The sequence below is a fragment of the Simochromis diagramma genome, unplaced genomic scaffold (assembly GCF_900408965.1).
Source record: "Simochromis diagramma unplaced genomic scaffold, fSimDia1.1 OVJJ01000571.1, whole genome shotgun sequence".
NCBI lineage: Eukaryota > Metazoa > Chordata > Actinopteri > Cichliformes > Cichlidae > Simochromis > Simochromis diagramma.
This window is the reverse complement of record NW_024386885.1, coordinates 695518-710847: the sequence shown is the minus strand read 5'-3', so window position 1 is coordinate 710847 and position 15330 is coordinate 695518. Positions and strand designations below refer to the sequence as shown.

The 15330-nt window shown below is 41.3% G+C and overlaps 1 protein-coding gene across 4 annotated transcripts in view; it reads right to left on the bottom strand.

Moving 5' to 3' along the window:
• Nucleotides 1-1064: 1064 nt before the first annotated feature.
• Nucleotides 1065-15330, bottom strand: part of si:dkey-237i9.1 (SEC14-like protein 1) — a 35504-nt gene continuing 21238 nt past the window's right edge. Inside the window, exons 7-17 of one of the 4 annotated variants that reach the window (XM_040033389.1) lie at nt 14726-14835; nt 14294-14483; nt 13562-13650; nt 13023-13093; nt 11094-11265; nt 9880-10026; nt 9642-9776; nt 8183-8434; nt 7902-8080; nt 7477-7503; nt 1065-5596 (exon numbers count right to left, since the gene is read on the bottom strand). In XM_040033389.1, the coding sequence (XP_039889323.1) occupies nt 5491-5596; nt 7477-7503; nt 7902-8080; nt 8183-8434; nt 9642-9776; nt 9880-10026; nt 11094-11265; nt 13023-13093; nt 13562-13650; nt 14294-14483; nt 14726-14835 (1478 nt within the window). In that variant the 3' untranslated portion in view covers nt 1065-5490. The remainder of the gene's footprint in view (nt 5597-7476; nt 7504-7901; nt 8081-8182; nt 8435-9641; nt 9777-9879; nt 10027-11093; nt 11266-13022; nt 13094-13561; nt 13651-14293; nt 14484-14725; nt 14836-15330) is intronic. The other 3 variants (XM_040033390.1, XM_040033391.1, XM_040033392.1) reach the window with 3 other exon arrangements.

The following is a 15330-nucleotide window of genomic DNA, read 5'->3' as shown; positions in this document are numbered from 1 at the left end:
CTTCTGATTGAGCTCTATTTCCAGAGGACTATGGCATCGCTTCAGGTGATGTAGATGATGAATCCATTAAACTTACAGGTGGCTCTTTTTTTTTTTGGCACTCATCCTGTGTAAATCTCACCGAGCGACAGTGTCACACATCTGGAACCACCCATGCAGGTCTTTTCTGTTTGTGATGAACCACACCATGCAGCACTAGATGACGAGGCCCGCTATTGTTGACTGAGAGAAGCTGGTCAGCAGGTGATGAGAGACGATCTTTAACTTCCTAAGGATGGAAAGCCTTTCCCCACCCGATGGGAGATATGTGTGGTGTGGGTGAGATCGACCAGGATGTGCACACCAAGGAACTTAAAGCTCTCCACTTCCTCCACCTGTACGCCTGAAGCAGAGTGCTCAGTATGCTTCAGTTTTCTGAAGTCTACATTGCTTCTCTGCTTTTTACTGGGTTTAAGTCCAGATTATTGTGACAACATCACACACTCAGAGGTTGAACTCGTGGTATGGTGTATGTGTAGTCATGAGCTAAGAGCGAGCTGAGGACAAATATGCGAACACACATGAAAACCTTGACGCGTCTCCATTTAGTTTTCTTTTCTTTAAAAGCAATTGTAATGCTAGACGTCCACAAGATGCAGTTGGTCTGCAATCCAATGTGCTGAGGTGATGCTCACACTTACAGCACATCTGGTCTTCCTTCTCCAGGACATTTTTGTGTGCTACACTTTCTATTCCTTCATCTTGTCAAAATCTTATGTATCCATTTGTTTTTTTCTAACATTATTTTTACATTAAGGGTAACAAGCACCACGTGATGACGTTAATTTTCCATTTTACAGAATCTGAGATGATGAACTGTCAGTGATGAAATGCAGGTCACTCAGTGCAGAGAACCTTTGATCATTAGTGGAGCTGGAGATGCAGCATGAGGCCCGTATTTGTAAATTCACAGATTAACCATGTCACTAACAGATGATTGCAAGGAATGGAAAAGCAATTTTTAGTTCTAGGCAATGAAAACCATTTTGATACAGAACATAAAAAAGCGTGACAGGAGTCTGCAGTTTCTTATAATTCAAGTTTAATGCTGAAAAATGTAAAGCCACCATTTTCTCATTAACCCAAACACATCCTTTTTTACACAATATCTCACACAAAGGTAAAGAGAAGATATGCAAAGATGAACACGGAGCAGAGAGACTGACGAATGTGATGAACAGTCACGACAGACAGTTATAGCCCTCATTTTTCAGTGAGATGTTGGTGAGAGGCGCTCACCCTCCAACAGCTAAAGTCAGAGAGGCAGGTTAAACTTCTGGTGTTCAAGAGAATTAACTGAAATGGAAATGAAAACCCATCCCATCTGAGCACACTTATTTATGCCTACAGCTTCAATTTAAAAAAAGAAAAAAGGTCCACTCTGCTTTCTAAGATCTACACACAAAACTGGAGTGTGAACGTGTGAGAGTAGTAAAAGGAATATAAAGCAGTAGTCAGGTTTGAACTGTTGCCTCATCAGTCAAACCTGTGAAGAGATGAAGATCAAATCGCCTGAAGGAATAACCAGGTGAAGTCAAGTGTGCCGAGAGAAGAGTGGAGAAACACATTTTACAGGCATCTTCCTCCCCCCACTGTAATTAACATTCACCCCTTTACCCCATCACACACCCGTGGCCCTCATCATGAAGAGGGCCACTCAGTAAAACAATTCATGTTATTGCAGTTAATGACATGTAGATACCACAAGTTAACCAGTAACTATTTAAAAAAAAAAGCAGTTTTGTGTATCAAAAACAGGCAAGGTCCTTTTTTTTTTTTCTCTTTTTTCCATAGGAGGGAAAACGAATATGAACACAGATGCCACAGCTGTCTTGCTCACGAGCTCTGAGCATTTCCTGTCATCCAATCCTATAAATAACGCCAAATTTTTGTGCTTCTTTTTGATGTTTCACTGAAAGAAATGCTAAAATTTTCCACAGACCAGAACTTGTTTTACCGTTACGAATGTCTTTAATTTGGTATACTAAAAAGTAGTCCCAAGCTAACACTGTCATATACCAGCTAAAGAAAAGGAGATTCGCATTTTATTTATCATTAAATATTTGATCTGATATTCGGTCCGAGAGCTCCAACGTGCTCTAGAAAGACTCTAGAAACCCATGTGACCTATACCTGAACTGTAGCTACAGAAACCTACAGAGCTGCTTTAGGTGGGACTTGTTTTGTTTAAAGAGTCCCACAGAATAAAGACAGACTGCAGGAGTGAGAGAAAGACCAACACTGGCTCATCTGCAGCTCTCTTTTCAAGTCAGACTTTGACGGGACAGTAGACACGTTAAAGCGATGGAGTAATCCTGTTGCTTTTTACAGCAGAGTGTCACAAAGAAGCAGCTGCCGGACTGTAACGTTATTTTAAGCATTATCAACCGTTTCAGCACATGTATCACAAACACAGTTTTAACGTTTGTAACAACCCAAACTGCTCGAAAATCTGTGGAAAAAATTTCAGCGAGGCACAACGATCCGTGATCGTGTGCAGATGTGTGCTCCCCCCGAGCAACGTGGTGCTGCGTGGAGTCATTACAGTGAGGAGCAACAACCAGTGTGGCATCTGTGTGTATATATCTATGAGGAAAAACCCCCCCGCTTTTATTTTTTTGCCGTTGTTGTCAGCTGCACTGTGTAACCATGGCAACAGCACCCAATGACTCTTGGCAAAGTTGAACATTTCTGCCCTCGACGGGGAGTCTGATCTGTGCGAAGTCATCAATGCTCATCAACCAAATAGAACACGTTTAAAAAAGAAAATGAAATGTTCATTTGACTCACGATCGCTTGTCTGTTACAGTGGTGACTAAGTGATGCTTACAAAGGCTAAAATGGTATTATTTATTGACACATGGCTCTTAAAATGGCTATATCTTAAATAAGAGATCCGTAAACCCAATCACCACGTGACTTCACCCATCAAGTGTCTCCAAAACACAAACAAACCAACACTAGCACTTGTACAGTATCAATGTGGTCTACTGGCGCGCCGTCAAATGATAAATCACGAAAAGAAACATTCACCCCTAAAGCACACTGAAATCTACATCACTCTGGAAACGTAACGATGGCAGTTCCGCCCAATTCACCACAACCATCCAAATTCAGGCATTTCATTGGCTGGCGCTTGCTAACCAATCAGTAGCACATTCACCAATCAGTGACAAGGCATTTCCTTGACTGCTTCATTTAACTTGAGTTCCTCAAATGTGCAGACGCTCGACAGAAAGCAAACTAACTGCGGCCGTTCCACGTTAAGATTATTTTTTATACATATATTTTCAAAGCATGAGGTAGGGATGCACCGATGAATCAGCCAAGTATCAGCTGATAAGATGGCGTTACTGACTTTTGCGCTGGCTAAATGTTCAAAAACTGTTCCATGAAGAGCTTAAACACATGCATATTTTTTTTTTTTTTTTTAAATAAAGTTTTTTTTTCTTTTTCTTTCACCTGGAACAAAAAAAAAAAAACAATATAAAGACTAAAAAAAAAAAAATGTCAGTATCAGTGCTGGATTACGGCCTAGTATTTCACAGTCAGTGCATCCCTTACTACGAGGACAGAGCACGTGTCGAGGAGAAAATCTGGCAAATTATTTTTGTTTCACTCCTGACAAAAAGTCTGTAGACGAGAAACGGTGGTGCCACAGAATTCAGCCGTTTACCGACTCGAGTTTGCCCGTCTGTGCGCCTGTACGCAAGAAAAAGTTCATCTGCAATCTGCACCAGTGATGACGTTGGCCCAGCGGTGCAAAGCAGACTTAAAAAGAAAAAGACAACATTTCACTGCACAAGACGAGGTAAAGACATTGTTTTTGAAATACCCGAACCAAAGTCAAAGGACAATCATGATGTACTTTTTGACGCGACTTTAAAATGTCCTTTCAAACCCTGAAAACACACCGAGATAACAGGGCGGCGTGTGCATGCTGGTTAGGACTGTAGCCAGAGCGCAAACATTTCTTAAGCAAAGTACGGCCTCTGTGTTGTATAACCAAAGACAAAAAAGGTAGCACTCGCACAAGACCTCAGGAATAAGTCACCTTTACCAATCATGTCAAACATGAGTCAAGTTTAGTCACATGACAGGAATGACTCAGAAAATGTGGGATCTGTCAACTTACGCCTGAAGTATTGTGAGTGCTGCCTTTTTATCTTTGGTTATTCAGCACTGGGCCTACATCGCTTTGATAGTTGAAGTCTTTGACTCTCATAATACTCATTTCTGAATGTCCTTTATCAACTTTGTTTATTCCATCCTTTCAAACTTTAAATTCATGTCAAACCTCTGAAAGTATTACTGAAACAGGAAATGACATCACTGTAACATCAGGTACTTTGGTTCTGCCAATTCAAAAACAAAAATGCATCAAATGTCCCGTTTTCAGAAATGTTACTGGTATAAGTTTTGTCATCCTGTTTTCTGAAATGTAGCATTTTTACTTTTGTTACTGCGTTTTGCACCTTGGGGCCACCGTAAATGATTCTCCTCATACATTTTCACGTTAAATAGAAATATTTCACACAGTAGGAAGTCAAACTTGTGTTATTGCTTCTAGTGGATTTACTTTGCTAAGCGTCAGATCTGGGTCAAATATTCAAAAGATGTGATGCAACCTGTACAGCAATGCAATGAGTGTCAGAAAGCTCAACTCAGCCACAGGAGCACGCCGGGAAGATTTTACCTGTCAATTGCCGAAGTCACTGACACCTGTACTGTTGTGATACAGACAGCTGATCTTATTTGACCCAGATCTATTAGATGTTCACCCCACCCACATTTGACCTATATACAGCTCCCCAGAGACAATAAACCCTCCGGTAACAATATGGCAAACACTGTCAACTTTTTTCCATGTCAAACGTTCTCGTGTGCGTTTGTGCCCGAGTGGCGTTCGTATGTAACAGCTCATCCAGTCTTTATCAGCAGACGCACATGAATGAGGTATGCGTCGCCTCGGTACTGTGTATGTGTGTGCACGTGTAAATGCATATATGTAACAGCGCCTCCAGTGTCGTCATCCTGTTCCGTAGGATGAGAATATTGCTTTCTGTCAGCTTCTGGTGCCTGAAAGGCGCCACTCTTCACCTCCTGGCCTTTATCCGCTCCATCGTGCACAAAACATTCTGCTGATGGTCTTATTCAAACTGCTGCCCAGTTGAGATGCCAGGCATGGAAAATATATGACCCTTTGTGCAAAAATCAGCCCTTTAAATTGTACATTTAGTTTCTTTTTGCCTCAGAATTTTTTTTAATTCTTTGTCTTCCGTTTGTGCAAGCATGCGTCAGTTCCACAGAGACTGGCTGTGCAATAGGAACAGAGTCCAAAGATGATGGTTTAAGGGTATGGGGATAGGAAAAGTTGGCGTCCGTGTTGACGGTATGGGCAGTGGAGGGGGGACGTGGGTTTTGGGAATTGAAGTCCTCTGACACCAGTTTCTACCTGGAGATCATGGAGCTGGACTGGGATTGGTTGGAGTTGGTGGTGGCGGCGCTAAGCTGAGAGAAGCCGCTGTGGCTCGACTCCAAGCTGGTCATCGATCCCCTGAGAGAAGAAACAAACATGCGGTGAACACGTGAATGCACACAAAACTCACACTTCAGCTAATTTCATGTGTACACGACACCTGTGCAGCCTTAAGACTGCTTGGCACTAACTGAACGCACTATGCGTGCATGACCCGTGCTCATGATGCAGAACCATGCGGTCAGAGCAAACCTAAAGGAGGGAGAATCACTCTGGACCCTACAACATACAGGCCCTGCCACAGGCTGCAACAACTCAGGGAACGGTTTTACACCAGCCACTGTTTTTAATTTTATAATGAATAAAAACAACAACAAAACAAAAAAAACCAAACAGCCAAAGGTCAGGGCATTTCGTTAAAGGCAGGAGCCACTTAAAGGGGATCCATTGTTCTTTTACCATTTCCTGTCATATCTGTGTTAAAAAAAAAGTTTTGGGGGTGGATGTTCATGTTAAATATGGCAACATTTTCCAATAAGAGAGGTCCATATAACAATCCCTGGAAGCTCGAGATGCTGTAATGTTAGCAGTCATCTCAGGCACAGAAGCCACACCCACGTGCTGTTCAAACTGTCTGTTTACAAAAGGCACCAATCAGAACAAAGCTGCTTGAAAGTGGGAGGAGCAGCAAGGCCCAGTATAAGGTAAACAAAACTTAACTGTATCCTACAAGCTACTCTAGCAAAATCTAAAAATAAAATATGCAGCTGGAAATGAGCGAAACCGGCCACTTCAATGAGGCTTCCTGTGGCAAAGCACGAGGCACCATTTTTCTTTTATTACTTTTGAATGAATAAAAGAAACTTTAGGTATTAATTCCCATGTAGTAGGTAGACTGGTTTTGGATTTATATGGATGCAATATAAAATTACCATGTGCACTGACAAAACCAATGTCTTGGTTTAATATGTGCCTGAATACATTCAAAAGGTTGGCTTGTATGAAGCCAAATTAAAATAATTTACAAAATATGACACGTGGCACTTTTATTAACCTCGTCCATTTTGTATGAAGTTATTAAATCCTCCATAAAAAATGGTTATGGATGATTATGACCCACGGTACCTCAACTTGCATAAATGTTATTCATTTTTGATTCCCTTTTAACTGTTAATGGTAATAACCCATCCTAAGTAATTGGAACAGACCTAGATAAGTCTGAGGGACTCACCAGAGAATTAAAAATGAATAAAAAGAGCAGCTTTAACGAGGATGACTTTAGTTCACAGGAACCCTTTAACTCCCAACTCTACAATATAAGGAGCCATAAAAAAGGTAGAGACTTACTGTTATGGCATGTATTATACATTACAGACATGGGAAGAAATATTGCCCTAAATTCTACATTTACTTCACTCAAGAAGGCATTTCACATACTCAGAAGTGTAAATATCAACCTTTATCAAAACATCTTGTTAAAAACTACTAGTATGAGTTAGATGATCACGCCAAGTCTGTTTTTGAAGCTAAAATAAACTGAAGCAGCATGTGCACTGAAAGCAAAGTGAGCCTGAGCTGGTAGTGCAATGTGATGAGTGAAGAAAAGCAAATACAAGTCAGAAAATGACAGTGTGTATGTGCGTGTCAGTTGGGCGGCTGTTTGCTGAAGTTAACCAAATCAAGTAATCCTGAGAGTTTTAGTTATGCAAGCGGGGTGATTAATGCCAGCAGGTTGCACCGGATTCTTTCCTCAGTGTGAAGAAAGCAACAGCATCCTGTTAGCCAACGCTAACAAAAGTCATAAGCAAGAACAGATGCAAATTAGCATCTCTTTGCAGCATCAGAAGCAAGACTGCCATGGAGGGAGGGAAGGAGAAGGGCACTCAGATTAGCAGCCAAAAGCAGCGATGATGATGAGCTAGTGCTAAAGAAAAAGGGGCAAACACCGAGCCACTTACAAACTCTGCACATCACAGCAAGCCGTTCTTCACAGGAAGAAGACAGAGCAGGAGGAGGGGGTTGTGAGCGATAGAACAGGAGTGGATTGGAAAGAAAAAGCTTGATTAAAGTCGTCTTCAAGCAAGGGAACAGTATCCTCATCTCAAAACTGTGGGTCTGGAAAACTCATTATACTCCAAAGGCATTTCAGTCATCTTAGCAACATTACAGATTTCATTCATTCAAGTACCAAATGTCATACGTGGCACTATGTGGAGGATTGTAGAGAGGGAAAACTGAAAGAAGACGGGAGTGAAAATGAGCAGTAATAGATGGATGATGTCTAAAATAAAAACCTTATCAAAACAGCAAAAATATGAATACATGACATATTTACACATCACAGACGCATATAAATGTCTCCATCGTTCACCCGCACACTAACCTGAAGTCCTCAGAGCCCAACACCTCAGTGTAGTACATGACTTTACACTTGTGTGAGGAGACCTGGAGGGTGGCCAGCACGTCATCCACTCTGGGCAGGTTGGTGGCCGAGCAGGCCGCCATGTTGTGGAACTTCCACTGGAGGATGTAGAAACCCGGCCACCTCGTTATGTGGGAACCCTGAGGAAAGGAAGGATTCAAAGTGCAAACAAGCAAAAATGAGGATCTGCAGAAGTAACAATGATCCAAGAAGACATCAAAAGTTCACGATCATAAACCAACCTGCACACTCTCGCCCTCCTTGCAGGTGAGCGGAGACTCGACCATGCTGTAATCCTGACCCAGCGTCCAGGACTTGTCAATGAGCTGCACGTTGTTGCCTCCTGGGGAGGTGATGCCGTGGGCTCCCAGGGTATCTTTGCGTGGTACTTGCGGAGCTCGCTTTGAGTGGTAGATGTTGAAAACAATGTCGCCTTTGCACACATCGAAATCCCAGGTAATAACCGAGGAGGCATCGATGATCTCGATCACAATCTGATGGGGGTGGAAGAAATTAAGCAGGTTTACATAAAGTGCATGGGCTGTATAAGATGATGTTTTTGGCATTAAAAGTGAATCGACTGATTGCAAAAAGAAGTACGGCTGTGAAGACGTGTGGGAAAATAACTCTTTACCTGTCACTTTTGATGATCTAGGCCAGAGGTGTCCAACCCCAGGACACCACACTTATGATGATCATAATAATAATAATAATAATAATAATAATAATAACTCCAGGGCTCAAGTGCTGGTGCCCTGCAGGTTTTAGATGTGTCCTTGACCCAACACAACTGATTTAAATGGCTAAATTACCTCCTCAACATCTTAAAGCTCTACAGAGGGCTGGTAATGAACTAATCATTTGATTCCGGTGTGTTGACCCAATGTGATATCTAAAACCTGGAGGACACCGGCCCTTGAGGCCTGGAGTTGGACACCCTGGTATAAGCACTAGTTTTGATGCTGTTAGCATCCATTAATCTCTGTGCACATATGTAAAATATGTATGTACTCAAATATGTGGGAAAACAGTATCACTTCAAGAGGGGAAAGAGAAGTATCTAAAACATATGAATGCAGTTTTTAGGCCCGGTGTCTGCTGAGATTAAGATCAAACTTGCTACTAGGAGGAAACTGGCTTGTAGTCTAAAAGCAACTTGAAACATCAAGCTTAGAAAAATACTACATCCTCTTGAGAACAGAGAAAACAAAAAACAGTTTGTGTGTCCACTACAGAGGACATACATGAATAGTCTGGGTCTCAAAAGGCTATAAATGCCAAATCCTTTCCATATACAAGCTTCAGGTAAACAGCAAACTAGAGAACTCCGTTACCAAAAGCAGTGAAATAAAATGGTTCATTTGCGTGACGGTCTGAGACCATTAAGATAAAAAGCAAAGCCCTTTCCAGATGGGTGATTATGTTTGACAGTGTCCCTTTGGTATAAATCATGCAACACGAGGTTACGCCACATCACTGCAGGCAGATTATATTTCAAAGTCACGCTACATGTGTTCCTCGTCTGAATTCAGAATCTACCTAAGATGCGTTTAACAAGTTACAACCACTAGGTGGCAGAAAGTTTCACAACACCTCCATCAGAGGCACTGTGCAGTTCTCTGTTGTCCTGACCTACTATTCATATCAGAGAGACACAGGCCTTCCATCGTTTTCTTTTACTTTCCGTGCATTCAGCCTCACCTCATGCGGAGCTCCTTTGAAGATGCTGGCGCTTTGATAGATCATCTCAGTCCACAGACGGATGTCCTCGTTCTCGACCTCCTCGGCTGTGCGGTACATGGACTTGGGAACCAGGCCACCCTCCGGTACCTCACACTGCAAAGAAAAAGCACACGTGTACACTGGGTCAGTAAAGGAAAACTCGATGTGGGTGGTGTCATGTTTTAGGATCAATTTTTACTCTGAGTTTAAATCTTACAGTGACTCTCACCATGCACTCTCCTCCCAAGAAATCCGGAATGATTTCCTTGTCTATGTAGTCCACGAGACCTCCAGCACCCTGATAGTCATTGCCTGCGTAGATCAAGAACTTCTTGCGGGTGTTTTCATCAATAAATGGGCTCACCTGAGGGAGAAGGCAGATATTAAATGCATGACCTGCCTGCAGTAACATGAGGAAATATTGGTGCAGCATATAAAACTTGTGTTTGATAACAATCCACATTCCTTTCCCACCCTAAACCTTATAAATGCTAAAACAAGGAAGTTGTTTAACCAGTTTCTTGGTTAATATATTAAAGCAATAATGTAATAATGCAATAATATGCAACAATTCTACCTTTAAATAACCAGCCAAACCCATGTTTAAAATACATGACTTAATTAAGTCAGGAAGGTAAACACTATAAAACAAACTGAAGTCTTTTGTGACGTGCTTTTTGCATGAGCAGTCAATAGGCAGCAGAGCTAGGTGACCAGGTGTCCTATTTTATGTGTGACTGCACAGCATTTTTATCCCTCGTCCCTCATTCTACATATCGAGTCAGTGCTCTACATTTAAAAAGTAGAACCATTTTAAAAGTCAACACTGCAGGACAAAGCTCGGCTCTTTTCCAAAGACTGTAAAGAAAGCAGGAAAGTTATCATCATGCATCAAGTACAGGCTAACCTGTAACCCATCTTCTGCCGCCTAAGCTATGTGTAACAGGGAAAACTGACTCCTGCCAATTCAAATCCACAAACTAGACATGTATTGTCACAATATGATGGAAAACCAATTAAAAAGAAATACAGGTCAAACAGCTAGAAGGTGATTCTTAGAGGTGGCTCTTCATTTTTGCCAGAGTAAAGCGATCCTTCACATGCCAAACCTGTAACCTACAAATTTCAGTCCATCTGCACAACTGTCTTGTCCACACTACCAGATGCAACCATACTCTGTTTGCTGGGATCCTGTCACCTTAAGTAGAACCCAGCAGAACTTCCGGGACTTGAAAGCTCTTATTTCCATTTGGGGCCAACGATGCTGCTGTTGCCACTGCTTAGCAAATACTACACATTTGTGAATACTGGCAACTTCTGCATGTGTCAAAATAAGGGTGTGAAACAGACTGAAAAGTCACTGTATGCGTAATCCGGTGCTGTAACAGGATGATCCCACAGGGTCTGAGTTACTCTTATCCTGGGTCTCACCAGTGTCCAAAGGACTGGGAAGACTCTTGGAGCTCTCAATATAAGCAGCCGTCCTAGAGTCTCAGGGTAGTTTGCCTCCACGACCTCGATGATCCTCAGCAGCGCCTTGACTCCTGGTCGCCATAGGTGACGCATGTTCAGCCCCTCCAGATCTACTAGACATGTCCAGCAGCTAGAGAAGAGGACATGAGAGGATTAGGGATGTGTGTGTACAAGGACAGCCACAAACCCATAAATGGGCTACGGCCTCTTTTTGACCACTTAGCACTTGTCACTCTGAAGTGAAGCTTAAGTGGTGAAGGCAGTGCTTGCTAATTCTGGAACCCTCCAACCCTTGCAGCACATTCTTCCTTTCCTTCTATCTGTCCTGGCAGAGTGCTGTGATGTGACAGCCTCTCATAGTTCACATGCCTTCCTGCGCAGCTCTTATCCCAGGCACCTCCTCCTCCTCCTCCTCCTCTTGCTGCTGCTTCAGAGAGCTGACAGATGACAGATACCATCTCTGTTCCCTCCCGCTCACTCTGTCAGTTGCCATCTGAATGAGTCCCCTGAAAGGCGAGCCTCATGTGCGCTTTCCATTTTGGGGGAGATAAATTCTGCTCTGGACTCACTCATAGTGTGTGTGTTTGTGTGTTTGTGTGTGTACCTGTGCCCAGTTCTGACTGCTGAACCGAATCTAAAACGGCTTGCATGTTTTTAAGCTGCTTTTAACCTGCATTTATATTCACCTATAACCACATTCAAAGCCGTTTTACACAAGCACTGGACTATACCTACCACTGATGCTGATTATTTTTCTTTGTCAACACTGACACTGTGTTATTAGTTCATATTAACTGTCTAGATCACAGGCAGTGAATTCTGTCTTCATACTCTGAACCACTACGGAGGCTTCTTAAAAAACAAAAAAAAAAACAAACAACAAAAACATCTAAATTAATTTAGACTGGCATAATGTATAAAAACAGCAAAAAACAAACAAACAAGTTCTGAAACTCCAGAAGCTGGAAATAAAGTATGCTGAAATGGTTCCTTCATATGCAACAACTGATTAGCAAAAATTGCTATTACTCTTTTTTAAACAGGTATTAGATACATGAAAGTAAAAACAAAAGAAAAAAAAAAAATCAAACAACACAGAAATAGTACAAAAATAATAATTTTCAGAATTAAGAAAATCGAGGGTGATGACATGTAAATGTTACCTTTTAAAATGTTCTAATAAATTATTTTTCAGTAGTACATTACTTTTCTGAAGCAGCAAAACAAGTGAGACCAGTTTTTCTAAGGTCATTGTGAATAAGAGGTGCAGCCTCTGTCATTCTGTGATGTGAGACCAGGTACTGTGTTTAAAAGTAACCAGAGAGCAGAGATAACAGTTTTTGAAATGGAGCCTTTTAAGTCAACGTCACACAGGGATACTCTCTTGTTTGTTATGGAGGACTATCAAACTATTGTATGATGTAACATCAAGCGAGAAAAGTATCACTTGTGATGAAGCACAGCACAGTTTAACAAATATATGTTTTATATTTATATAAAAACATCACAATAAACAAACACAGACAAAACAGGAAATTGTACAACGGTGTTATGAGTAATAGAAGAAAGAGCAATTTGTTTCTGTATATAGTACATATGTATTTATATCAGGTCTTTATCTTCAGTTTTCTTGAGTTGTTCCACAAGGAACAACTTGTGAATTGAGCTTCCAGTCAAAGCCCTGTTTGAATATGTGATGCATTTCAGTTTTACTCTTTTCTTGAACTAAACTCAAAGACAGTCTGCAGATTTAAAGCAAGGACCAGTGGAATATAACGTAGTATCACCTTTGAGAGGCAGAGACATATTGGTTTACATATATGGTGAATAATAGAGGTCCAAGATTTTTTCAGCAATCTAACATATTGACAGGTTGTAAAGGTTTACCTGATTGGCCGACCAAACACCTTTGTGTTCTCCTCACAGCGTCTCAGACCCTCCTCATTGATAGAAAGCACCTGCAGTGACATGAATTGTACATTTGACACACTTGGCTCCCAGACTCCACTCCACAGTGACTGCAGCATTATAAATCAGCACCCTTTACACAGCCTGTGTTCTGTATATAGCCTGGTGTTAATTTACCTGTCAGGAAATGCCACCGGACATTCATTCCCCAACCTGTAATCCAAAACCGACCTGACCCAGCGCTTCCGCCCGTGTATTACCAACCCAGCGGCCTGCCTGGCCTGAATTGCCCACTTTTTCTCTCTCTTGCACCAACTGTGTGTAGAAATGCAACTAATAGAACAAAGCATCAGGTTGATAACAGGGGTAAATTAATGAGTGCGTTATCAAATTGTCCTGTGCAATTCAAAGAAGCAGGAGTTAACAAATATTGTGGCAGAAACCCTGTCTGACCTATAAACTCATCAACCTGCACTACAAACACAAACCTTAACTGCAGTACAGTGTGTGTTACATACATGTCTGAGCAAAGACTCCTCCCCGAGAGCGCGCACCAGTCCTTTGGTGTCCATCTGGCCAAGCCTCAGGATGTACAAAGGACGGCCGTCTGAAAAATTAAAGATTAAATAAATGTTTACATGGTATATCACATGATTTACATTCCACAAAGACTACAAGCTAAGTGGAAAGGTCAGCATTGCTGGCCATCTGCTCTTGTTACATAAGACAAGTTATTGTGTACACTGAGGAATGCTTTCATGTTTTGTCCCTGTTGATACAAGGCTAATACTTGTGGAAAATTGGAAATGAGAAGATTAAATAGGCTCTGGTGTGGCAACATAAAAGCTTTGTTTGACTTATACGTTCATTCTTTTCCCAAATAAGGAATCCAAGGAATCTACTCCAAAGAAGACTGTCACTGTGAGAGTGTGTGCACTATTTGGGTAACCAAGTAGCACCAACAAGCTAGATCATTTTTATTTTACACACTTGGCTGAGAGCTGCGGGTTGCTAAGAATGGTTGAGATCTGTTTACACTGTAAAGTCACATAAGAAAACATTATGTTGAAAAACTGCAAACACGACTGCATGATTGTGTAAGTGGAGTCTCCTCTACGGAACAGTGCAAGTTTAGCGCTGACATAACCTACACAAGTCATAAGATCATGTGTTTCCATACTGATGCACATGCAAGATTTCAGTATGCCTAATAAAATTATCTTTAGTTGCGGCTGTAAATACCAACCCACCTTTGTCGTGGTGGTGCCAGCCGCCGGTGTAGTAGTCCTGAAGAACCTGTGGAGAGCTCCAGGTTTCCAGCAGGTAGTCCACCTGGTGCTGCTTCCTCCAGGTCAGAGACTGGCACAAGATCTCCCGCGCTTTATCCATGTTGAAATCTCTGGCCCGCAAGAAACGAAGGATGTGCTCATCTTTAGGGATCTGAACAGAGTTGGAAATGGTTACACTTGCCACCATAAAACACATCACTGTTATTTAAAGTCATTATAAAGCTAATTTGTGAATAGTTAATGTAAAATACAACATTATCAGTAGCCTAGCTAAGATAGAGTAGTGGTGCTAAATATTACTTTTAGCAATAACTAACTCAAATGTATCAAAATGTATCAATAATGTATCCAGTCATGTTTTGTTATTATTCCTTTTGAGAAACAGTGCAGTACCTTTCCCTTGTGTGTCTCCTGAAGCCACTTGCGCAGTCTGATCAGGCAACTCTCCTGCAGGGGTGTCAGGTCACCCAGGTAACGTTTGATATAGTCTGCATCCAGCTTGTCTGCAACATAAAAAACACAAAAAGTTAGACTGCTGGATAGTAAATTAATGTGTAATAAACTTACTGAAATATCACCCATAAATCACAAATTCTGATCAAAATCTTAGATTCTGTAAACAAGGCCTTGCCCTAGCTGTCAACAGATATGTAATTGGATGTCACAATTCACAATAAGAAATATGTTTTTTCAGAAATTACATCCATAACTGTAAACAACTTTTCAAGACGCTGAATTCCATTCTCACACCCATCCCCATTCTTGAGCAACTACTTTTCCTCAGTTATTTAAATTATTCACCAAAGTTGTCTGTTTTTTTTTTTTTTTTCAACGATGCTTGCAGATGACAAACTGTTGCGGCAGTGGTATAAACCAAATAAAATGTCCCTCCAAATTTAGTTACACAATACGATTTCAATATTAGCCATTTTTTGCAGAATATAATTATATACACAATTATAAAATAAGCTTCTGGGATTCATTTTCTGAATCTTCGG